Source organism: Otolemur garnettii, unplaced genomic scaffold (assembly GCF_000181295.1).
Source record: "Otolemur garnettii isolate 467f Iridium unplaced genomic scaffold, OtoGar3 scaffold00266, whole genome shotgun sequence".
NCBI classification, from domain to species: Eukaryota; Metazoa; Chordata; class Mammalia; order Primates; family Galagidae; genus Otolemur; species Otolemur garnettii.
The window spans coordinates 529,229-556,149 of record NW_003852661.1 but is presented as its reverse complement, the minus strand read 5'-3'; the positions used below and the strand labels follow the sequence as shown (position 1 = coordinate 556,149).

The window sequence follows — 26,921 nt, the reverse complement described above, 5'->3', positions numbered from 1 at the left end:
AAAAAAAAATTATTTCTAGTTAACTCTGAAAAAAATCTGACAATTTCTCAAAGAGGTTTTTGCAATACATTACAAGAGTTCAAAGTTATAGGTGACTTTGAGCCTCTAGTTAACCCGTTAAAGACAACTGTGTAAAAAGTCTGAATCTAAAATTCTGTAGGAGTTGAGCCATCTCTTGGCACATCCCCATTCATTGTAGAAGACGTCCAATGCAGGAGGTAAAAAAGTCTGAATCTAAAATTCTGTAGGAGTTGAGCCATCTCTTGGCACATCCCCGTTCATTGCAGAAGACGTCCAATGCAGGAGGTAACAGGGGAGGAAGGGGGGAGTAGAGTGAGGAAGCAGGAACCCCAAGCAGAATTCATCAAGGAACTGGCTGAGTAGGGCTGATATGAGAGGAGAGATCTGATCTACACTAGAATGAAAGGTCACTTCCTAGAGGTATTACCATCCAGGCTTCTTGTGACTATTTCAGTTGCTGCATTAATTTCACTCCAGTTCCTAACCCTAGCTTATACGCTTCCCAGACACTGTATACCTTTAATTTAAGGACTATACTCGTAGTAAGCAATCTGTGGCAATGGAAAGGACATACTGGCAAATCAAAAATCTGCACTCTAATATCCACCTACAAACTATCAATGTATAATGAGTCATGTATGCTTCCGGGACCACACCTCGCTTAACTGTAAGTGAAGAGGTAACGTGATTTGTTCTCTAGTCACCCATGACCATCGACATCCCTGTTTCTGTCATTTACTAGCATATGGCCAATCTCTCTGTAGCTCAGTTTATTCATCTGTAAAGTTCAAGTTACATCTACACAATGGAATCAGTGCGAGCATTAACTGAGAGCTCAGAACAGTAGCTGGCAGCCTATAAGCCCTAATAAGTGCTAGCAACTACCGTCAATCTCAGCACAAGGCTTCTGACTCAAAAAAAAATAACCATTATAATCACGGCTGACCATGTCAAGAATGTTCAGTTCCGAAGTGACATTAAAGTGACAATCCTGACTCTTATAAATCTTCTATATTTTTTTTATTGTTAATAGTTGTTTGGTTCTCTCTAAAAATTTGGTGGAGCAGTACTCACCAACCTCACTGCACACTGTGCCCTAAGTTCTGACTTCCCTTCCAAAGAAAGGCGTTACCAAATTGCTAAATTCTGCAATTTTATCAAATTTATGAGCATACCTACCTTTCCAAAGTATGGAGGAAATTTGTGCTGATCTTCAATGACATGGGCAAACCCTCCTTGGAGGCCAAAATCCACAGAGAAATAAGGTAAGCCTTTGGGAACCTAAGTCAACAGACAAATCACGTATAAAAGACAGCATGAAATCAGAAAATTATTCTTAACCCCTATTTCTGCTCCCGGGCAAAATAGTAATTAAGCATCTCTCAAGATAAACATATAAAATGAATTTCCAGTTCTAGAGATACTTAAGCAATGACCTAACATTCTGAGTAAAAGATTTCATTTTGATGGCCTTTCAACCAGGTACTTGTTCATCATATCTAGTAATTACAGTCAAAACCAATTATTTTTTGTCCTTGGGGAAAACCAGGGGAAAAGGTGCTTATTCTTTGTAATACAACTACAGACTTATTTCCTTAGGCCACGTGAATAGAGAATAAGATTACACATTCTTATATTTTACTCACAATGCAGAACAGGAAGCAGGGCTCGGCCACATACATACTCAGAGCTTTGTTTACAATATCCCTGAATCTTCACTGCTATATATTTATCAAAGATAAATTATACAAGAAAAACCATAATATTTTATTAGCTGGTGAGAGGGTATAGCAATGTTTAGTTTACCAAACTTACCTTGAAATATCTCTCGGATTAACTATTACATTTTACCCTTCCCATGCTTCCTCCTTCCCCCCTCCCCACAGTATTTTAAACTATATTTTAACTGGAAAAGGCCATAATTTCTTGTTTTCCCTATCAATTAAGTAGATCTCATCTCCTTCTTAGACTTTTTATGAAGCCATGACTTTGTCACTAGAAATTATCTAAGTGGGTCACTTTATAGTAACATTTCACTAATCCCCTCATACAATCAGTATTTACTAATTTGCGCACTGAACCACATATTACTTCTTAACTATATAAATTTTGTATTGTCCTCAAGGAGGCATGGCTTAGAAGGGCACAGTGTGGTAAGAGTGATCATCTTAAAATATTATAAAGCAATTAAAATGAGGACTTACACTGAGTTGTTCATGTTACAGAAAAAGCAAAAATAAAAATCAGCTTACAACTATTATATAATATTAAAAGCAGAAAAACAGGTTTCTATTTTATGGCTTACTTTTTCTATATTCCCACACATTTAAATAGAATTATCCTGCTGTGACCTTGACAGGGAAAATAAAAGTAAAAGGAACACAGATAAGGTTTTAAATTGCAGCTGATTCTTATGAATGTGTGACACACATTTACCTAACATTTCTGAGTTTCTAGAGAAATACAAAGAGTTCAGAGGTTTGCTGTAAGGATCAAATAGGACAATGTAAATAACGTGTCCAGCCCAACTCTTGGCACAGAGAAGATTATCTGAATATAGATGATTATTACTTTCATTACTATCTCCCATACAAGAATGCTTTGTGCAGACCCAGCAGTCAAAGAAAAAAGGACTGAAGGCTCCATCTGAATATTTTTGCAGACTGAACTAGATTATCAGGTATGGAGCACGACTCTGAGTGGCTACAAGAACCTTATCGAAGACTGTCAAGTAGAGGACAGTATTTGAAAGAGAGGAATAACTTGAAGAAGAAACACAGGACAACATGCCTTTTGTTCATATAACACTATGGCAGGCAGAATAACAGTTTACTAAACATGTCAATACCCAAGTCACCATTTTGCCATGAATATGTTACTTTATGTGGCAAAAGGAACTGTGCAGATGTGATTAAGTTAAGGATCCTGAAAGAATATCCTGGGTTATCAATGTAGGCCCAATGTAATCATAAGGATACTTATAAGAGAGAGACAGGAAGGCCACATAGAGTCTGAGAAAGATAAGAAGATACTATACTCTTAGATTTGAAGGTGAAGGAAGGGGCCATAGCCATGGAGGGTAGGTGGCTTCTAACAGCTGGAAAAAGCAAAGAAACAGACTCTTCCCTCTTCAACAACATGAAAAGAGCCTCTAAAATAATACAGGCCTAGTAACACCTTAATTTAGATGAGAGAAATCCATTTTATACATGTGATCCACAGAACTGTAAGACAATAAATCGATCTGTGGTGTTTTAGGTCACTAAGTCTGTGGTAACTTATATACATACTAAGGCTCAAAAACCTCTGGCTTATCTGCCAGGATGGCACAATGAACCCACAACTACCTTCAACAAATAAAAGCTGCTGTCACAAGCTTCTCGGTGCTCTCCCTGAAGGATGCACAGGGTACCGCCTACGTTCTTGCCAGAACCGTTAGTGAGAGGCACTGCAAAGGCCCTAGTATCAAAGTGTAGACACATACGTCTAGCACTTTGTTCTTCCTGCGATGGCCAGCCAGAGGGAAAGGAGTTGGACTCTGATAACACTCTCTAAAGGTACTGACAGAATTACAGTAATAGTTTTTATTTACAGTAAAAAAACAAAAAACAATAGTATTAAATTTCTCACTTTTATTCCAGATGTTACACCTGACTTCCTATAAAATTGAATCTGAAGGTCTCCGAAATTTTCTTGAAAAGTATTTGTATTAGTTTTAGAAATAAGTCCTTAAATATTGGATGGTTTGTTCAACTACTATAGTCAACCACAAAATTAAACATAAAGTAACATTTTTAAAGGTTCATGGAAGGGGTCAAGATGGCAGACTAGAAGCCTGCACACATTGCTCTTACAGAGAGGACGGCAGATGGCAAGAGGACATTCTCCTTCAGATCCACAGTCTAAGAGAGAGCATTGTGAATCAAAAGAGCAGCGACAGGAGGGACCCAAAGTGAAGCAGAAAAAACACAGATAATCTGCTCTACAGGGAAGATGAGCATACGTGTGGGGAGGCCCATGGGGAGAATCCTGGGGCTACCCACCCCCAGTCACTGCCACAGGAGCTGGGGAGGGAACCACCATGCAGAAGGCCACAGCACTCACACAGGGCGCTATCTGGAGACTGTAGTGGCACTGCTCTGGGGAGAGAGCACAGTGGTGACTGACACACCAGCTTGAGAACCCTGGGCGATGCAGCTGGCACCATTTTAAAAGCCTAGATCCAGAATGTTACCTCTACACACAGGTCAGATCCATTGCTGCTGCCTCTCCCATTGACCCTGCCAGTCCGTGGTAGGGGAAGGGAATGGGGAGGCTGAGAAATCTCAGGAGTCCCATGAGCAGGAGAGTCATGCACCCTTACTGCCAACGGGCAATCCAGGGGGGACAATCATTACTGCCAATTGCTGATGTGGGTTGGGTTTCACTCAAACCAGCCCGGCCAACAAACACTGCCACCCCAAGACATGAACAGGGCAGCTCCCAAGCCACTGCAAACAGACAGCTACCAGGGTGGGTGGGGCTGTGCTCAAGATGGTGAAGGCCAACAAATGCTGCTGCCTGTGGATCTCTAAAGCCATCCTGGCTGATGATCACTATTGCTGACAGAACTAGGTGGGACACTCACCCACTCTGCAGTGTGGGGCCCCCAGTGACCACTACAGGGGAACAGTGAGGCAGGGGAGGCAGGGCAGCAGCAGTGTAAAATGCTCACAATGCATCCACCCATCTCAGGCCGGCAAATTCTCCAGGGTAAGACACATGTGAGCCATCCAGGGGCCTCTCCTTCCCAGCAGAGAAGGACAGATACATTGCAAGCATGTCTGTCTGGACCTGAGAAATTTCAGATGAGAAAGAACAAGAATAAGAACTATGGCAACATGAAAAACACAAATTGTTTCAATACCCGCAAAGAATCACAGTAGTTCTCCAGCCATGAATCCCAACCTAAAGGAAATTACTACATTGTTGGAGATGGAATTCAGAATACAGATGACAAATAAGATGGACGGGATTGGGGCAGCACCTGTGGCTCAAGGAGTAGGGCACTGGCCCCATATGCTGGAGGTGGTGGGTTCAAACCCAGCCCCAGCCAAAAACCGCGCGCAAAAAAAAAAAAAATGGACGGAATTGAAAAGAAGATTGAAAACCAACACAAAAAACACAAAAAAATGTTTCAGAACATGAAAAAAAAAAGAAGCTCACTAGAGACAGACAACGTAACAAAAGACATCACAGAATTTAAGAAATGAAAGAGTCATTTAGGGAATTTCAAAATACAGCACAAAGCTTAAACAACAATTTAGACCAAGAAAGAACTTCCAAAATTGAAGACAAAGCTTTTGGACTAACCTAGTCAGTCAAAGATGCAGAAAAAAGAATAAAGAAGAATGATTGATCACTTAGAAAAGTATAGGACTGGCTTTGTGCCCATAGCTCAGTGGTTGGGGCACCGACCACATACACTGGGGCAGGTGGGTTTGAACCCGGCCCTGGCCTGCTAAACAACACTGACAACTACAACAAAAAAATAGACAGGCATTGTGGTGAGCACCTGTACTCCCAGTTACTTGGGAGGCTGTGGCAAGAGAATCGCTTAAGCTTAAGAGTTTGAGGTTCCTGTGAGCTGTGACATCACAGCACTCTGACACAATGAGACTCTGTCTCAAAAAAAAAAAAAAAAAAACACAAGAAAGAAAGAAAAGAAAAGAAAAGTATAGAACTATGCAAAGCAGGCAAATCTAAGAATTATAAATGTCCTTGAGGGAAAAGAAAAAGCAAAAAGCATGGAAAATCCATTCAAAGGAATTATTGAGGAAAATGTCCCTAGAATCACTAGAAATTCAGATACCCAGACACAAGATGGGTCATCAAACACTGAGAAGATTCCCAACAAACAGGACATCTGCAAGATATATAGTTATCAACCTGACCAGAGTCAAAACAAAGGAGATAATTCTAAAAGCAGAAAGATAAAAACAATAACTAAACAAAAACAAGGAAAACATATAAAGCTAACAGTAGTCTTCTCAGCAGAGATCTCACAAGCCAAAAGAGATAGGGGCTCCATTTTTAGTTTTTTCACACAGAACAACTTCCAGCCAAAAATGTACCTTACAAAACTAAGTTTCACAAATGACAGAGAAATACTTTCCCAGACAAGCAAACACTAAGGGAATTTGTCACTACTAGACCTACCCTACAGAAATACTCCAAAGTGCATTAAGCATGGAAGAAGACAATAGATACCAACCAGTATAAAAATCCCCCAAAGTTATAGATTACAGAGCTTAGAAAACAAAGGCATAAGAGAGAAAACAAGCAAACAAACAAACAGGGTATCATCTAACATGATAAACAGAATAGTAAGCCACATATCAGTATTAACAGTCAACATGGACAGTCTGAAGGCCCCACTTAAAAGACACAGTCTGTGTTTATTGCAGCTCAATTTACAATCACCAAAATGTGGAAACAGCCTAAATGCCCACCAACCCAGGAATGGATTAACAAGCTGTGGTATACATACACCATGGAATACCATTCAGCTATTAAAAAAATGGAGACTTTACAGCCTTTGTATTAACCTGGATGGAAGTGGAACACATTATTCTTAGTAAAGCATCATAAGAATGGAGAAGTATGAATCCCTAGTGGGGTAGAGGAACGGAAGAGCAGAGAGAGGGAAGGAGCGAGGGGAGTGGGGTCTTGGTGTGTGACGCAACTTTTGGGGGCAAGACACAATTGTAAGAGGGACTTTACCTAACAAATGCAATCAGTGTAACCTGGTTTCGTGTACCCTCAATGAATCTCCAACAATTAAAAAAAAAAAAAAAGAAAGAAAGAAAGACACAGTCTGGCTGAATGGATGAAAAAGTTCAACCCAAGTACATGCTATCTCCAAGAAATACATCTAACTCAGAAGGACTCACACAGACTCACAGTAAAGGGATGAAAACAACATTCCACAGAAATGGTAAATAAGGATGAACAGGTGGAGCCATTCTCGTATCAGATAAAATAGATTTTAAATGACAATGATATAAAAAGACAACGATGGTCATTGTATAATGGTAAAGGGTGTCGATCAACAAGACATGACAATCCTAATTATATATGCCTCTAAGAGGCGCTCCCAGATTCATAAAACAGATTCTACTAAATCTAAATTAAAAAATAAACAGTAGTATCATAATTACTGGAGACTTCAATACCCAGTAATTATGAAAGAATAGGACAGATCGTATCACTGAAGTAGAAAGTCAACAGAAAAACACACTTAAATGGGACCGTAGACTAAATGGACCTAACAGATATTTAGTATCCCCAAATTATTAAATACGCATGCTTCTCACCAACACATGAGACATTTTCCAAGATAGAATATACATCTTAGGCTACTAGTCTCAGAAAATTCAAAAAAATCAAAATCCTATCATCTGCCTTCTCAGACTACAGAGGAATAAAACTAGAAATCAATTCTAAGAGGAAAACTTGAATCTACACAAAGTGAAAGAAATTAAACATCTTTCTGCTGAATGATACTTGGATCAATGATGAAATCATAATGGAAATCAAAGATTCCTTGAACTGAATGATAAAGGATCCATAAGCTTTCAAAAGTGTCTGAGATAAAGCAGCAGCAGCCTCAGGGAAAAGTGCACAGCTTTAGATGACTACGTCAAAAAGAAAGATCACACATTGATACCTCATGTCACACCTCATGGACTAGAAAAAGACAGAACCAAACCCAACTCCAGCAAAAGAAAAAAGAAAAATAACAAAGCCTTAGCAGAACTAAGCAAAATGGAGACCCCCCCCCCAAAAAATACAAGAGATCAATGAAACAAAGAGTTGGTTCTTTGAAAAGGTAAATAAAATTAATTGACCACTAGCTGGATAACCCGAAATAGAAAAGGATTCAAATAAGCTCAAACAGAAATGAAAAAGGAGCCACTATAACTAATAACACAGAAATCCAAAATATCACCTATAAATACTACAAAAACCTCCATGCACACAAACTCGGTAACTTAGAGGAAATGAATAAATTCTTGGAAACACACAGCGTCTCAAGCCAAAAGTGGAAATAAATATCAATCCTGAACAAACCAATAACAAGCAGAAAAACTGAAGTTAGTAAGAGTCTTCTAACCCCTCCCCAAAACTAGATACGCACACACATATGAAGAAAATAGGACCTCTCACCTTGTACAAAAATTAATTCAAGATGGAGAAAAGACTTAAACATAAGGCATGAAAAAATAAAAATTCGAGAAGAAAACAAAGGAAAACCTCTTCTGGACATTAGCCTAGGCAAAGAATTTATGACTAAGACCCCAAAGGCAAATATAGCAATAACAAAGGTAAATAAATGGGGCTTAACTAAATTAAAAGCCTTCTGCACAGCAGAGGAAATAATCAACAGAGTAAACACAACACCTAGAGAATAGAGGCAAACATTCTCAACCTATACATGTGACAAAGGGCTATATCCAGAACCTACAAAGAACTCAAACAAATCTTCAAGAAAAAAAAATCAAAAAATGGACAGAAGATATGAATATAAGTTTTTTAAAAGAAGATAAACAAATGGACAAATGAAAAAATGCTCGACATCACTAATTATCAGAGAAATGCAAATTAAACTATAGTAAGATACACCCTTACCCCTAGAATGGCCATTATTAAATAGGAAAAAAAGCAGATGTGCCAAGAGACTGCAAATTAGTGCAACCTCTATGGAAAACAGTATTCCTCAAAAAAATAAATTACCATTCGATCCAATAATCCCACTACTAGGATTCCCCCAAAGGAAAATAAGTCATTTTATCAAAAAGATACCTGCACTCAAATGTTTACTGTAGCATAATTCCCAATCCCAAACATGTTGAATCCGCTAGATATCCATCAATTCATGAGTGGATAAAGAAAATGTGGTATGTATATACCAGGAAGTGCCACCCACCTATAAAAAGGAACAAACAATGCCTTCTGCAGTAAGCTGGATGGAACTGGAGACCCTTATTCTTAAGAGAAGTATCTCAGGGAGGGAAAAACAAACACCAGGTGTCCACTCCAATGACTGGGAGCTAGCCAGTGGGCACATGTGCATCAAGATACATCACAGACATTGAAAACCAAGAAGTAGGGAGACTGGGAGGGACAAGGGGCAAAAACTGGCCTCTCAGTACAATGAGCACTATTCCAGTGATAGGCAGACTAAAAGCACTGACTTAAGCATCACGGAAGGTATCCATGTAACATCTGTATCCTCTTAATGTTTTGAAATTAAAAAAATAGTGGCTGTTAATGTTTTTCCTCATAGAATGTGATTGTTGAAGAACATGCACCGAAAGTTGCTTTCAAAAGTACAACGCTTTGTTGAATCTTAATAAATTGCAATTTTTTTCTTGGCTGTTCAAAAAAAAAAAGAAATTAAATAAATAATAATAATAAAACTTTCAGGAAGAATTCGCATAAAGAGAAATTTATTACTTCACCTGCAAAAGAGGAAAAGTGACAGATTACTCATATCGAGATACCAAATTTCCCCAAACCTAAGCAGAAACAGATTCTAAAGGGGAGGGCCCATCTTCTTCCGCTAGTTACTGAGTCTAATCTTCCCATCTCTGCTGAAGACAAAGCCATGAGCTCTGCCCACCTGGGAGGCCTGAGGAACTTTGCCAACCAGGCCCCAGGGCCTCCAGCGCCATCTCAACACTTCAGCTGAACCCTTTCTAGTAGCACAAAGAACAAAAGACATTTCCCTCCCCCTCCCGACCATGAGTCTCAGGTTCCAAAAAGAGTGGGGAAGGTTTTAAAGAAACAAAATATTTCTGCCCATTTTTCCAGGTCATTCACTCTCAATTTTACACTTCCGTGCCTCTGGGAGGAGGGGTAAAGTAGTTTTAAGCTACTTCTTGATGAACTGGGGTGATGTTTCAGATGGAAGGTTTATACAGATGTATACCACTGCAAAACTTGTAGCAGTACATTTACAACAGATTGTGAGGCAAAAAAAGTTGTACGTTTTCTTGATATTTATTGTCACACAACTCCTTTGCAGGGAACATTCAGATATGTTTTTCTTGTCTATTGCCATCAACTTTACACTGCACTGCAAAGAAATCAAAAGCCCTCCCAAAACTAAACAAGACAGGCAGAAAAAGGAAAGCTTATCTCACTCTTTCTTAAATTTTATTTAAGAAAAACATAAATTTAAAAAAGTGTAATACAAATACAGGCCAGGCACAGTGGCTCCTGCCTATAATCCTAGCAATGTGGGACACCAAGGCCGGCAGATTGCTTAAGTTCAAGAGTTAGAGATCAGCCTGAGCAAGAGCGAGACGAGATCTCATTTCTACTAAAAATAGAAAAACTAGCTGGGCATTGTGGCAGGCGCCTGTTGTCCCAGCTATTCAGAAAGCTGAGGCAAGGGGATCTCTTGAGCCCAAGAGTTTAACATTGCTGTGAGCTATGATGCCACAGCATTTCACCTAGGGTGACAGAGTGAGACTGTCTCAAAAAAAAAAAAAAAAAAATCATACAAATATCTGAATCTCTATTATAAACCAGGAAGTTTCTCAGTAAAAATAAAAATTACCCCACCCTAATAATGCAGGCAAAATATTTCATGAGATTCCTAAGGACACAAAACTTCTAAATGAAGTATGATGGGGTCCTTTCAGGAGTCATAATAAAGGTAAAAAGCTTAATATTGTTCATGCTCAGAAATACTTTTAAAAAGACACTAAACAGTTTGTTAACCTAAAAAGTCACCTGCTTTGGAATTATTCTTACATTCAAGTTTATTTATTTATTTATTTATTTGCAGTTTTTGGCCAGGGCTGGCTTTGAACCTGCCACCTCTGGCATATGGTGCCAGCACCCTACTCCTTTGAGCCACAGGCGCCGCCCCACCCTCAAGTTTTTATCACAATTCCATCCATGTAATTACAGAATCCTAAAGCTACAAGGGACTGTAAGAGGTCATCTGGCTCACACTTCACCCACTGTGACTCCCAAATAGTCCCCATGACAGAAGACCATGTGGTGCCCTAGTAAAGGTAATTGTTATCTTTGAAACACTTAAAAGTTGAATATACAATTCCATTCTTACAACGACCTGTACCTGCTTCTTATTTTCCATATTGCTTACGTTAATATATTAAGATCTCCTGGCAATTTAATTCAGGATAGTCATCCAGGCTTCAAAAAACAAATAATAAGTACTAGATGGTTCACCAGTAAGAAAACTGTGTATATAATGTAGCGAATGGGAAATAATACCTTTCTTCTAAATTTTCCACTTGAAATATTTTCAACAGCTATTAAAATTGTGTTCTAAGGCTCAGCGCCTATGGCTCAAGCAGCTAAGGTGCCAGCCACATATATCTGAGCTGGCGGGTTCGAATCCAGCCCGGGCCTGCCAAACAACAATGATGGCTGCAACCAAAAAACAGCTGCACAACGTGGTGGGCGCCTGTGGTCCCAGCTACTTGGGAGGCAGAGGCAGGTGAACCGCTTGAGCCCAGGAGTTGGAGGTTGCTGTGAGCTGTGATGCCACAGCACTCTACCCAGGGGGACAGCTTGAGACTCTGTCTTAAAAAAAAATATATTGTATTCTAAAAGAATATTTAAAGGAATGGGAAATTACGATATGAAAAGTGAAAAACCCAGTCATGAACAAATGTACGTACATTAAATACTTTCTTCTACAGGCCTACAAGGGCGAGAAATAAAGAGGACATTTAGGGTTTTTTTGCTTGTTTTTTGGTTTTTAGTATGTTGTCTGGTCCAATTCACCAGCAAGAGAAGAGAAAATGTAATGATGTTTTATTCCTGAATTAAAACTATGTAGCTTCAGTAATACAATGAAATTTAATAAGGGATATAAGTATAATAAGGAAACCTACTATTCACACGACATGTAACAGGATGGCTTTCCAAAAGAAGCAATGAGGGAGAAATCCTCTAGCAACATCTACTAGAACAGAGAAGGGCAAACTTTTCCTGTAAAATGGGCCACATAATAAAATAGTTTAGGCATCATAGTTTATACCATCTCTGCTGGGACTTAATTTACACAACCAGGTGAAACACTGCATTTAGCAAGCAGGCTTGAGTTAGCAACCCCGGCACTAGAATACAGACTCCATATGGACAGGGATCTTTTCTGTTTGTACACTGTGTACAAGAATCGCTTAGAACAGTGCCTGGTACATAGCAGTCAATAAATACTTGTAGAATAAATTATTTTTTGAATAGGTAAACAAGAAGGAACTCATAGTTCTATAAATCTCTATCCCATTTAGTTTATATTTAATTTCTATTTCTAAAAAAGAGAAAGATCATTACAGAAGTAGTGTTAAACTTAATGTATAGCTTTATCTAGAGGTTGATCAAGCTTAAACTACGAAACATGATTAGGCAAATCTCCCAAAGAACTCATAATCTAATTCAACTACTATTTTATATGAACATAATAGGGAATCTCTGTATAAAAAAAAAATAAATTCCAAATTCCAAATGGAACCTGTAACACAGTTCTCTCAGTATAATTCCGGTGAAAGAAAGCCCCTCTCACTACCTGTCCCACAGGGCTGAGATGCCCACCAGAGGAGCTCTCAGGGAGATTCTAAGGGCAGGCACAGACAACTACGGGACAGAAGACAGGGTTAAAGGGCCAGGCAGCAGGGACAGAGTGATCTGGGAGAAAGCCAAGCATCACGCTGGCCTGAGTACTAAAAACATTACTCACTGGACACAGCACACTGTCTCTGCCCTAAGTCAGACTGAGCAGTGATAAGAAAAGGCAAGACATAAGTGCAGGAAACAGAATGGTTAAGAGTTAAATCATGCAGTTAAAAAACAACTCCTTGTTTTTGAACCTTGGCTCTCTCTTTGAAGCTTGCCACTGTGCTGTGTTTTCTCACGCCTGACAATTTCAATAAAAGCCTGTGTGGAACACAGGGAAGGGCTGCACCCTGGTCTCTCCGTGGGGAGGGCCCTCAGTTCAACGCAAATGGACTGAGTAGGTGTTATTATTTTGCACTGAGCTGCACTAACAGACAGTTATTATGGCAATGCGCTAAAGGTCAGCAAGAAACATTCATTTGAACAAATAAAAAGTCTTTAAAAATAAGCATTTTCTAGATCAAGTAGAATGAAAACTTCTTTATTTGTAAATTAGATACTTCACCTTTAGTCATTCAGCTAAATGGTTTCCTTCTCAACTAAGATGTAGAAATTGATGAAGATTCTGAACACCAGGGTAGTTTTTTATATTAGAAAAAAAAATTGATACTTACAGATTTCCTGATATCTTTCGAAGAGAGATCAATCAACTTCTTATTCATGGACCATTCTTCATCAGATTCCATGATGGCTTTCTAAGAAATAGCCATTTGATGAATGAAAAAATAATATAGAAGCAAATACAAACAGTTTAAAACAAAATAATGCAGTGAATTAACTATGAAGTATAACAAGGTAGTCATTACTCTGAGTAGATCAAGGCTTTAATTTTAGGTATTTAAAACTGGAATTTATTTATTAATTTTTTTAAATTTATTTTTTAAAGTTCTACCGTTAGCCAAGATAATATTCTTTCACTCATTCTTAACTCTTGTGCTAACTTCAGCTCAACCTTACTGGACAATCCTTAATAAGACTGAGCAATTTAATATTAAACATAATCTATGACCATAAAAGTTCACAAATTCCTCACCGCATTCATAGAAATCTACTAAAATTAATTCATTTTAATGCTCTTCTTCCAAATACCAACAAAATAACATCTATGCCTTCTGACAACCAAGAACTTGAACTATTTCTGCTCATATAAGAAGTAAAAATTTAGGAAAAAATTGCTCTATAAAATAAAGCTGTGTTTTAAAAATGCAGGAAACTTAACAGTCTATTTCAAACTTATAACAACTTAACTTAACTTGTATACCACTCTACATTTTTCTTCCCCTCCACATATAAATTTTGTTTTTGATGTCAGAATTTATACAACTGTAATTTGTCAGTTTGTAATTTAAAAAATAAAAGTTAAAAGAACATAGAAAAAATACATAGAAATAGAATTGATACAGAATTCTTCTGTTCAGGGCTAGACAGGGACCCCAATTTTCTAGGCCTAGGTGATCTCAGAAATCAGTCTCATGGTTTGGTGCCCATAGCTCAGTGGTTAGAGCGCTGGCCACATACACCAAGGCAGATGGGTTCAAAATTGGCCACAGCTTGCTAAACAACAATGACAACTGCAACCAAAAAACAGCCAGGATTGTGGCCAGTGCCTGTAGTCCCAGCCACTTGGGAGGCTGAGGCAAGAGAATCGCTTACACCCAAGAGTTTGAGTTTGCTGTGAGTTGTGACGCCACAGTACTCTACCAAGGGCAACATAGTGAGACTATGTCTCAAAGAAAAAAAAGCAATCAGTCTCATCACAGATCCCCAGACACAAAACGGCCCCTTTCAGGCCACATTCTCTGGGCACAAACAAGATTCATGAAGAAAGCAGCCTGACTGGTATCTCAACTGGGCCAATTCCTCCTGGAACAAGGAACACACATCCTAAGGTCTCAACTGGGGCAAGGTTTTCAAGGACCACATTCCTTTGCTAATTTTAGGGTTATTTTCTTCCCACAGGTTCCTGGTCAATTGTGACAAGTTCCAGACATATATTCCCAACCCCACCCCTGCTTGCAGGATGGTGCAAGTGGTATATAAACTTACTGCCCCTGGGGCTCCCCTTCCATTCCCAGAGGTTCTGTTCCCCCTCTTTCTTTTATCTACCTCTTTTATTTTTCAAGAAACTCTGTCCTTTCACTTACTGGCAAAAGGTATCTATAGACTCACTAATGGTTCTGTTTTCATTCTTCAAACTCTGAGATCAAGGATCTGACACAGAAAATTTGGTTTATAAGGAATTCTAAAACTGTCTATGTTTAGCAATATGACTACTATTTGTGATAAAGAAATATTCAATAGAAAGAAAAACAAAGGTGATGAATATAAAATAACCTCGTTTTTCTCAATATAGTTATTACTGAAGAAAATTTTAGATATAAAATTAACATTCAAATAAATACAACTTAAGCACATCATATAGTGCCATTCCCTGCTTAACAGATATGCAGACTGATATTGGCTTGACATTATAATATGGTACATTCAATAGGAATGCATCTGTAATGATTATAAGAGGTTTAGTATAAAAGAAAAAAGTGACTGACACCGTTCTAAGAAATGTCATTTCTGTCACTTCACCTGAGCAACAGTGGTGCTCTGTTGGGCCATATACTTCACCTAGGACTTCAAGGAAGTACCAGAAAAAGTTATGTTGAAAAAGTATAATAAGCTCTTTGTCAATAAATTTGGTTAACAAAGGACTAGCACTGATCTTTGGGATTATCCAGTTTATTCTCTTAAACTGTTAAAATTTTTATTTTTAATTATAGGTACATAAATAGTTATACACTGGGGCACATTTGATGTTTGATACAGGCTTATAACGTGTGATGAGAAAATAAGGGTAACTGGGACAACAGCACAATTCTTTTCAGTCCCAGCCACTTGGGAGGCTGAGGCAAGAGAATCACTTACACCCAAGAGTTTGAGTTTGCTGTGAGTTGTGACACCATAGCACTCTACCGAGGGCAACATAGTGAGACTGTGTCTCAAAGAAAAAAAGAAATCGGTCTCATCACAGATCCCCAGACACAAAACGGCCCCTTTCAGGCCCCCTTTCAGCCTGGGGCTGATACAGGCTTATCATGTGTAATGAGCAAGTAAGGGTAACTGGGACAACAGCATAGTTCTCTTCCTCAAATAATCAGACCATCTTTAAAGATTTCTAGAGAGAAAGCAGATTTTCACCAACTCATTTTTACCTACAGATTTTATAGCTTTTTATTGGAGCTTAGAGTTCATATTAGTAAATTTTACCATCCCATATACTATATAAACATACCATATGCAATCTTCCTACACAAACTCACAAAATATTACCTTCTTTTTTCTTTGGGCATGTTAGTATTTCTTACATGGTTCTACACTTATGCCCTTGTCTAAAAATTATACTGTATACAGATCAGTATCAAAGACATACTATTTATTTAGTAAAAGCTGCCTGAATACTATAAATGACAGTTGGTTATGAACACTAGTCATTATGTATACAAAAATGTTTATCAAAGTTAGAGATTTTTCTTTTTACAAATAGCATAAGAAAATATCAAATGCTAAAACTTACAGCAATAACTCCCCTGAGTAATTGTGATCTGCATTGCTTGCATATTATTATCTGTGGCTCCAGTGTATTTCAATAATCAATTTTCTGGAGTTGTATCTATAATTCTTACTTAAAAGCACTTCTAGGTAAAGTCCTAACTGCATTTGAGAAAAGGGAAATTCAAATAGGAATTATAAGTTACCTTTTGATAGTATATTCATACTTCCAAATAAGCATACTTTTAAAAGATCAAAATTCCCAATTTCTTTCAAAAGAAACTTAGATACCAGAACGTTCTGTGCTTTCCTTCATTTCTTTGTGTTACAGAATTTGATATAAGTATATAGGAGAAAAGTACATAGTATAGTAATAAAGACAACTATATTCATAATAGAGTACTGTATCAAAAACTAAGTAGGAATGCAAAGACTGATCTATAAATACCTTAAAATAGATGGGAGCCATATCCCCCACCTCCTTGGGGAGAGGAATACACTCATAAACCATGTGGAACTGTCTCTTGGTACTCATGTTAGTTTCTAAAAAGACGCAGTCCAACCCTTTATCTTCAAACATCTTCACCAATGATCTCCTGAACATCTGAACAAAGAGAAAGAATCAGATCAATAAAACAGAGGAGATTCAAAATCAAGAACTTAGAAGAGATTTAAATATGAAACCAATAAAAAAGTACACCAAATCCCTTTAAAATAAAAATAAATAAAACAAAAAAGTAATGCTTGCTCTTTGCCATGTTACCTTTAGTAATTATAGTTTCTAAATCCACTATATAATTTCACATTATTTAAGCAATGTTTTTTAAAAGTGAAATCCACTCTGTAAATATTAGAAATAGTTCCAGTAAACTAAAATGATAAAAAAAAAGGACAAATCAAACTGAGGTGTAAAATATGAAGAACTAACAATAAAATCATAGGAAAACATCCATAAGCCCCAAAGGGGCTCTGAGCAGATGCACATCCTTAAATTCAGAAACAGACAGCAAGAGAATTCACTTCCAAATGTTTCCCTGTGCTCAGGGCATCCTCACTGGTTGGTTCTTACATGTACTCTGACCCCTCACTTGCAATCTTGCATTCAAATAAGATTTTGAAGTCCTCTATTTCCCACATATAATGCAATCCCCGGCACTCATACCAGTCCTGGCATGAAAGTGAAAAAACACTAAAACTGAAAAGAGAGTTTTCTTTTCCCAAAGGACTAAGTATTACTATGCTCCTTTCTGCACATACATACACATGTATGTATCTCACACTCCAGGCCTCAGGAGCAGCTGTTTGTAGAGGGTGCTGAATGGAGCTGGATGGTCCAGGATATTTGCGTGCACTCACCTGGCTCTCCCTGCAGTACTGCATGGCGCTAACAACCAGTGAAAGAGGGAGGAGCAGGCTGGGTGCCACGGGCCGGCTCTCCCCCCACCACTGTGTTCTAGGGTGAACACCTACATGTCTAAGGATTCCAAGTACAAAGTTGGCCTTGGAAGGTATTATGCAAGTATATTTAAAGACTAACACATTTGATTTAGATTTATCAGCCTGATTTATACCTTTTTAATTTTTTTTTTGTGTGTGTTAATTTAATCATACAAATATTCATTTACAGGGTAAGGAAATGCCTCCTCATCTTCATCTCCTCCAGGCGCCATGAGGTCCCCCCACAAACACCCACCCAGCTTGCTTGCTACACACACCACTGTCCAAATGGAAGGGCAGCCATTGCTGCTCCTGCAGTCACCCACAGAAACAAAGGAAAGGCAAGGAACTTTTTAATATTTTAATCAAACTAACTTTGAGAGATAATTATAGATCACATGCAGTTATAGGAAATCAATTTCCCCCAATGGTCCTATCTTACAAAGCTATAGTACAACTATGATGTTGACACTGATAAACTTAAGGTTCAGAGTAATTCCACCATGACCCACAAAGACCTCCCCTATTATTCTTTTGCTTCTTTTTAAAGACAGGATCTCACTATGTTGCCCAGGCTGAACTACAGAGGCTATTCACAGTTCAGTCATGGTGCATTACCACCTCAAGCTCCTGGGTTCATCCTTCTGAGCAGCTGTGACTACAGGTGCACACTGTGCCCGGCTCCTGTTATCCTTCTGTAGATCAGTCATTCACACCTTACCTGGTCCCATACTCCCTTCCCCACCTTAACTCATAGCAACAGCTAATGTACTCTTTTCATTTCTTTAATTTTGTCATTTCAAGAACGTTAGATAAATGGAATCATGTAATCTTTGGGGGTTAGTTTTCTCAATTAGCATTATAATTCCCTAAAGTTCCACATAGGTTATTTACATACCAATATTTCCGTTTTTTAATTGCTGAATAAATTAAAATTAGGAATTAGTTTTCCTTATATGGATATCCTGAAATATATTTAACAATTAACCTTTACAGGATATCTGGAATGTTTCCAATTTGGGGCTATCACAAATAAAGTTGCCATGAACATTTGCACAGGTTGCTGTGTAAACATAACTTAGTTTCTCTATGGTAAATGCCAAGGAGTGTAACAGTTGAGTCTTAAAGTAGCTACACATTTCGTATTTTAAGAAATTGCCAATCTCTTTCCCAAAGTGGCTCTACTGTCTTACATTTCCACTAGCAACACAGGAGCAATTCTGCTCCTCCACATCCTTGCCAGCATTTGGTGTTGTCAATATTTTTTTATTTTATATTTTGATAGCTATATGACTTATCATTATGGTATTAATTTGCATTTTTAATAGTTAATGATATTTATATCTTTTTATATGCTTATTTCTTATCTGTATTTTCTCCTCCATGAAATGCCTCTTCATGTCTTTTATCCATTTTCAAATTGGATTGTTTTTTACTGTGAAGTTCTGACATCCTAGATTTTTTATATTATTTACATATTCTGGATACAAATTTTTGTCAGATACGTGGTTTGTGAATATTTTCTCCCACTTGGTAGTTTTTCTTTTTATCCTCATAAGGGACTTTTGAAGAACAAAGTTTCTAATCTAATAAAGCTCGGTTTATCAATTTTTATTGTTGGTTATACTTTTGGCGTCAAATCTAAGAACTTTCTATGTACTAAAGAGCCTAAACATTTTATCTTATTTTTTTCTAAAACTTTTGTAGTATACTTACTTTAACGTTCACATTTAAGGTTTTTTAATTTTCAGTATTTAGAAAATTTCCTATTGTCTTTCTGCTATTGATGTGTAGTTTGATTCCACTGTGGTCAGAGAATACACAGCATGGCTTCAATTGCTTTAAACTTATTAATGTCATTTGTGTGGCAAATATAGTCTATTTTGATATGCGTTCTGAAACAAAAAGCGTTTTTTCTTTTTTTTGAGAGAGAGTCTCTTGCTCAGGCTGGAGTGCTAGGGCATCAGTCTAGCTCACAGTAACCTCAAACTCTGGGTTCAAACAATCCTGCTGCCTCAGCCTCCTAAGTAGTTGGGACTACAGATGCTTGCCACAACATCTGGCTAATTTTTTCTATTTTTACTAGAGATGGGGAGTCTCACTTTTGCTCAAGTTGGTCTCGAACTCCTAAACTCCAGGGATTCTGGGGTCAGCACCCGTAGCTCAGTGAGTAGGGTGCTGGCCACATACACAAAAACTGGCAGGTTCAAGCCGGGCCCAGGCCAGCTAAACAATGACAACTGCAACCAAAAAATAGCTGGGTGTTGTGGTGGGTGCCTGTAGTTCCAGCTACTTGGAAAGCTGAGGCAAGAGAACTGCTTGAGTCCAAGAGTTTGAGGTTGCTGTGAGCTATTGCTCTACTGAGAGCAATATAGTAAAACTCTGTCTCAAAAAAAAGAAAAAAAAAGGGATTCTCCTGCCTCTGCCTCCTGGAGTACTAAGATTACAGGCATGAGCCACCACACCCAGCCTAAACGTATATTTTCTAATATTATTGGGTAGAGTGTCCTATTAATGTTAATCAAATCCTGAATGATAGTTACACTGGGCTAAATAATGGCCTCCAAAGATATCTATGTCCTAATCCCTACAACTTATACTGTTACCATATTTGACATAAGGTGCTTTTCAGATATAGTTAAATTAATAATCTTGAGATAGTGAGATTATCCTAGATCATCTGAGCAAATCCTAAATGTAATTAAAAATGTCCTAAGAGGCAGGCAGAGGGAGGTTTTTTTTTTTGTTTGCTTATTTGTCGAGAGACAGAGTCTCACTCTGTTGACCAGGCTAGAGTGCTGTGGTGTCAGCCTAGCTCACAGCAACCTCAAACTCCTGGGTTCAAGTGATCCTCCTGCCTCAGCTTCCTAAGCAGCTGGGACTACAGATGCCCACCACCAGGCCTAGCACATTTTTCAAATTTTAGTAAAGATGGAGTCTCACTCTTGCTTAGGCTGATCCCGAACTCTTGAATTCAAGCCACCCTTCTGCCTCAGCCTCTCAGAGTGCTGGGATTACAGGCATGAACCACCGCATCCAGTCAGGCACAGGGAGTTTTGACCAGAGAAGAGAAAGCAATGTGATGACAGATACAGAGATCAGAGTGATGTCACCACAAGCCAGGAAATGCCACAAGAAACCAGAAGAAACAAGGAATGGATTCTCTCCCAGAATTTCCAGAAGGAATAAGTCCTACCAAAACGTTGATGTTAGCCCTGTAATACTCATTCAGACCTCTGACCTCCAGGATTGTAAGAGAATAAATACACTTCTGGTGTTTTAAGCCACCAACCCTGTGGTGATTTGTTAGAGACTACTACAGTGGTATCTTTAAGTTCTTATGTATCCTTGCTGGTTTTCTGCCTGGTTGTTCTTTCAATTGCTAAAAAGAAGGTGCTGATGTCTCCAACTATAATTACGAATTTGTCTCTGGGTTTCTGCTGCACATGTTTTACATTTAGGACTGCTGTGTCTTTTTGGTGGACTGACCGTTTACTTCATCATTATGTAATGTCCTTCTTCTGACATTATATAATGTAATTTTCTCTGCTCTGAGGTCTACTTTATATAAAGAGTCACTTATGCTTTCTTTTGATTAATGTACGCAGACATACATTTTTCCAGCCTCTTATATTATTCTACTTGTGATACTACATTTGAAGTGGGTTTCCTGAAGACAGCATACAGCTACGGTATGTATGTAATACTTGATTACTTAGATATGATTAGAATTGTTTGTAATTTAACATAGTTATTGATATAGTAGATTTTTTTTTAATTTTAATTTTTTGAGACAGTCTCATTCTGTTGCCTCAGACTAAAGTACCATGGTATTATAGCTCACAGCAACCTCAAACTCCTGGGCTCAAGCAATCCTCTTGCCTCAGCCTCCCAAGTAGCTGGGACTATAGCACTTGCCACCACATTCAGCAGAACCCACAGAATGCTCAGGGAATGGCAGCACAAAGTATCTATGCAAATGGAGGTAAAAGTGTGGCTAAAAACAGATGACTTAATTGCAAGCCTTTTGAAAAAGCAATTAATATGCTAGATGCCCTCTTCATCAGCAGAACACAAGATTACCCTCTGGAAAAGGTAAAACAAGGTAGCTGAGCTGGGAAATTCAGACACAATTGAGAGTATACGTTATGAAAACACAGGTGTTATAGGAAAGGCTCTTTAATGTTCTTAAATGTTCAACATCCCGCCACCTCCAGGCTTTTTCCCCTACTCAGCTCCCAGAATACTGGCAAGCAGATTAAGATGGCCTAGGCTGGAGACTGAAAGAGTCTTTTCTGAAGGGCCTGTCCAGCTCTAAGGAAAGGACCTACAGTGGCTGTTTCCCAGTGCAATGTCCCCAACTCATCACTTCCCTGTGAAGCCCACAGTCAACAAGCATCAAGGGCCACACCCCCTCTCCTGCTGCCAACTGGGATATTTAAAAAATTAATCTGTAGTGTCAGACTATAGCATAGGCGTATGCTCAAGCGAATTTGTCAAAGCGGTAAGAATTTAAAGGGGACCAAGTATCATTATGTATTTAACAAAACTAATAATTTTGGCTTGCGCCTATAATCATAGCACACTGGGAGGCCTAAGTGGGTGGATTGCTTGAGCTCAGGAGTTTAAGACCAACCTGAGCAAAACCAAGACTCTGTGTCTACTAAAAATAGAAAAATTAGCTGGGTGTTATGGCAAGCGCCTATACTCCCAGCTACTCAGGAGGCTGAGGTAAGAGGATTGCATGAGCCCAAGAGTTTGACATTGCTGTGAGCTATACTGATGCCATGGCACTCTACCCAGGGGGACAGGGTGAGATTCTGTCTCAAAAAAAAAAAAAAAAAACTAATAATTTGGATCTTATTAATTTGAAATTTGTGATTATTAAACTGTGTACTACTACTGGGCGCGGTAGCTCACGCCTATAATTGCAGCACCGTGGGAGGCTAAGGAGGGAGAATTGCTTAAGCTCAGGAGTTTGAGACTTGCCTGAGGGAGAGTAAGACCTCTGACTCCTAAAAAAATGGAAAAACCTAGCCAGGCACCATGGCAAGCACCTGTAATCCCAGTGGCTTCCGGAGGCTGTGGCAGGGGGATGCCCACAGCCCAAGTCTGAGGTTGCAGGGAGGTATGATACCATTGCACTCTGCTCAGGGCATAGGTAGGGCCTCTGTCTCAAAAAAAAAAGCAAAGAAATAAAAATATAAAATAAATAAATAACTGTACTACCAAAACTTACCTCTGCATTTTCTATTAAATACAAGGTGTAAAATTAAATTTAAATATTACCAGATAATGGTGACTAAAACCACCTGAAAGAAGAGGCTTTTGTATTTCAAACAATATTTTGTATTAAGTCAAACCATTTTTTAAATCTATCCAACAAAAGAGGAGACTAATCATTAGAACAGAATTAATTTGAGTTGTTGTACATATTTTAAAGTAAAAAAAATGTTTTTAAACTACTTCTTTAATCTAGGATTCAGACATTTCATTAGTTAACTAACCTACAGTAATTTATAATTTCTAACAAGTTTTTCCCTTTATCATACAAAGGGGCTACCATGCCATTATCTGCATAAAACAATTTAGCTTTTCCTCCCTCTCTCAGCTTTCCATAAAACCTGTAAAATTATAATACAATGTGAACTGGCATATACCATATTTTTGGCAGAATTAATAAACCATTTTATCTCTGCATTTCTGACAGCAACTAAAATATTATGTTCACGTACTCAGTATCTGTTGAATTGAATACATTTCCTCTTTATCCACTTCAATTTTCTTTCACCAAGTAGATTAATCCCTTATAGAAATAAAAAACATACACACTAGATTCTTGTAATTACTTAAAATATTTTCGGCACTGTAATTTACTCTAAGCTAAATCAGTTTTATATGTATAAATTTTTAAAAGGCATCCCAGAAAAATTCTAAAATAATCCTGAAAAACAAATCTCCATACTTTCCACCTTAAATTACATACTGGTCGTAGTATCTACTACTTGGAAAAGCCAAAGTTTCAGATAAAAAATGCCTGTCTTCATTCTTACCCTTTCTTAGCCAAAGATGTAATAAAACAATTTGCTCTTCTACCTTTCACAGCATAAACTTAGAAAGCACAGGGTACAAGATAATAAATTTCGCGCAATGCATCAAACACCTCCTCCTCTGACATCCTTATCATGCACGGCCAAGCGCAGTCTCTGGTCTCTTCTGAAGCTGTGAGTTACAGCCTCACATGCTCTAACTAGTGCTCCCTGTAACTCTTAATCCACTTGTCAAGCATTAGGAAAAAACAGTTTTCTTTCTTTGTGGTCATTATTAGGTTTGAATTAATTCAGCAACAACTGCTCCCATGTTGTGCCTTTTACTCTGCTAAATAATCAGCAATAAAAACAAATCCCTGAATCCAGAAGTCCAGGTTATGCAGGCAGAAGAGCAGAAATTAGAGCTAGTAACACAATCTCCACAAACCAAGGCCACTGAGAAGGCCAATTCCACTACAGGAAATATAGCAACTGCTAAATATAAACTTGCAACTCTTAACATTTCTTTTCATTATCTGAAAATTTCTTTCCTTTTGGCTGGAATTTATTGGCTTACTTGTGGTAATAACGACTCTCTCATGCTACACAAAGCACTGATTAGAAATCTTACGTTGATTTTTTTTTTTAAGTAAAAATAATTATTACTTTGTCACAGTTTACTCAGTAGACAAAAGTTTTCACAACCTGAAGTACATAAGGGAAATAAAATGATAGGAACATTATAACCTCAAACGATAAAAACACAAGTATTTAAGTTCAGAAACTAAAGTCATCAGATGAAGGTATGAAACTGGCTGGAATTCATCACAACAGTTGGCGACAACTGCTGGTGAGCCCTGCAGTGATGAGGAGCCTGTGGTGCTGACCTGAACTTCCTCCCAGAGGTCTTCATCCAATAAAGTAGCTGCTCGGTGGTGCTGCAAAGGGACTATCAGGCAGTGGCCCTCAGTGAGGGAGCGGGAGTTGGGTAAACATAAGTAAACCTGCCGGAAACAATCGAAAGGGGAAATATTATTACTAGTTAGTCTTAGTTATAACAGATGAGCTCCTGATAGGGAAGTTTCTTTTAGTAAACTGGAAACTGAGAGCCCAAGTCTCAACTGTCACTTACACATCAAAGATTAAGATTAGCCAAGGAAAGGGCAAAATGAACGATACTTTATCCTCAACTTTAAGGAGCTATATTTTCTAAAACTCTTGAAACAACATAATTTGCACAAAAATAAAAAGGCACATATCCTGGTAATCTGAGTTGTCCAATTGATACCCACTAATCAGGCATTCCTTCTCTCATTAGCTAAGAAAGGAGAATTAACCCAGCTAAGAGAGAAAGGAAATGACTGTAGACTGGCTTTACTGCTGTATTTAGTTGTATACACAAATTATCTAAAAGCTGGTACTGTTTTTTCCATTATACACAACTGTCTTTAAAAAAGAAAGGTTAACTAAAATGTATGCAGTGAACAAAATGGTTTCTCTATTTTCTATGAGATTTTGTTAAGTTTTAACTAGAAATATTTTGCATGGCAGAACTTTATTTATTTATTTAACAGAATAATGAGAAACAACAAAGTAGGGGATGGATATCTGCATAAATTTACAGTAAAATCACAACCATATCTGCAAAGAGAAAAAAAAGAAATGAGGATTTTAAGAGCTATAGGACTAGTGATAGGGCTTTTTTTTTTTTTGACAGGAATCTCCTATTTACAAGCCCTACTCTACCATACATAGTTATGCTAAAGAAAGCAATTTTCAAAAGAATCTTAGAGTACAACAGACATTCCTAAGTATGACAAAAAGGCATAGACACCATAAAGACAGACACTAATAAATTTAGCCTCATTTGATTTTTAAATTTCTGAATGGGAAAATAAATCCACAGACAAGTGACAATGGGGTGGGGATGGCAATCCTTGTGAACAAGGGCTAATTTCCTTCTAAGTAATGGTAGTTTTACAGTTTCCAGCATCCAGTTTCAACAAAGAGAAACAAGATTCCAATTGTGCCACCGCCTAGCTTTGTGACCATGGGTAAGTTGCAACCTCTCTGAGGCTGGGGCACCACTTCTCTTAGGAAAGCTGGACTGGCCAGTCCACAGCAGGATCCAGTACTGTGTGACTGTCTGGAAAACTTATGTAAATGGTTTTCCCAATTCAAAGCAAAACTGAAGGCGGCATTAACAAACTTGCTGAAGTCTTGCTCTTTCTTACACAGACAGGCTTTGGCTTTGGGCATCATGCACAACACAGCTCCTGTGAGCCACGAGCCATCGCCCACACAGGCCAGAAACTGAAATGTTGAAAGGAATCACTAAACTTCCCATGTGATATGCTGAGATAAAGAACCAGGTCCAAATATCACTCATAGGTCAGATAACATGCAATAAAATTAATGTGAAAGTGTTATAACTGTCATCTACAACAGATATTGAAAATCATTTTTCCCAAAGACATATAAAATAAAAATAAAATCAATAAATTATGCCCAAATACATTACAACACATAAGAAATCAACACTTTTTAATTTGATAGAACCCAGCTATCGATTTACTTATCAATAATTACTGAGGGTCTAGTATACGCCAGGAACTGTGCTAGAGAATCAGTAATGAGCAGGGATGCAAATCCCTACCCATAAGGAGCGTGTGGGGTGCTACAAACTGAGTTAGTGTTCTCCCCAAATTCCTGTGTTAAATCCTAACACCCGGTGTTTTAAAGATAAGGACTTTGGGAGGTGATTAGAACCTGAGGGGAAAGGCCATATGAATGGAGTACAGTTCCCCTACAAAAGAGGCCCCAGGGAGCCTGCTTGCCCTTTCAAAGGGGCATGTGAGGACCCAGCAAGAAAACAGTCTTCATAAACTAGGACATGGGCCCTTACCTGACACTAAATCTGCTGACACCTTGATCTTGGCCTTTCCAGCCTCTAGAACTGGGAGAAATAAATTTCCATTATTGATACATCACCCAGTCTATAGTATTCATGATCTAACAGCCCAAACTGAGACATGGGAAAGAAACAAACAAGTGAAAGGAACAGCATGTCAGACAGTGAGAAGGGCTTCTAAAAAGATAAAACAGGAAAAGAGTACAAAAGTGTCCAAAGAGAAGTTAAGGCGCACCTGCTGGGATGACATCTAAGATGAGACCTGAAGGACGGAAGGGTGTAAG

General features: G+C 38.2%; 1 protein-coding gene across 2 annotated transcripts in view; it reads right to left on the bottom strand.

Moving 5' to 3' along the window:
• CWF19L2 (CWF19 like 2, cell cycle control (S. pombe)) overlaps positions 1–26,921 on the bottom strand; it is a 123,507-nt gene that overhangs the window by 5,071 nt on the left and 91,515 nt on the right. For both annotated transcript variants that reach the window (XM_003802944.3, XM_023508713.1), the window contains exons 13-16: positions 24,614–24,730; positions 16,709–16,864; positions 13,335–13,415; positions 1,201–1,302 (exon numbers count right to left, since the gene is read on the bottom strand). In XM_003802944.3, coding sequence (XP_003802992.1) covers positions 1,201–1,302; positions 13,335–13,415; positions 16,709–16,864; positions 24,614–24,730 — 456 coding nt within the window. The remainder of the gene's footprint in view (positions 1–1,200; positions 1,303–13,334; positions 13,416–16,708; positions 16,865–24,613; positions 24,731–26,921) is intronic.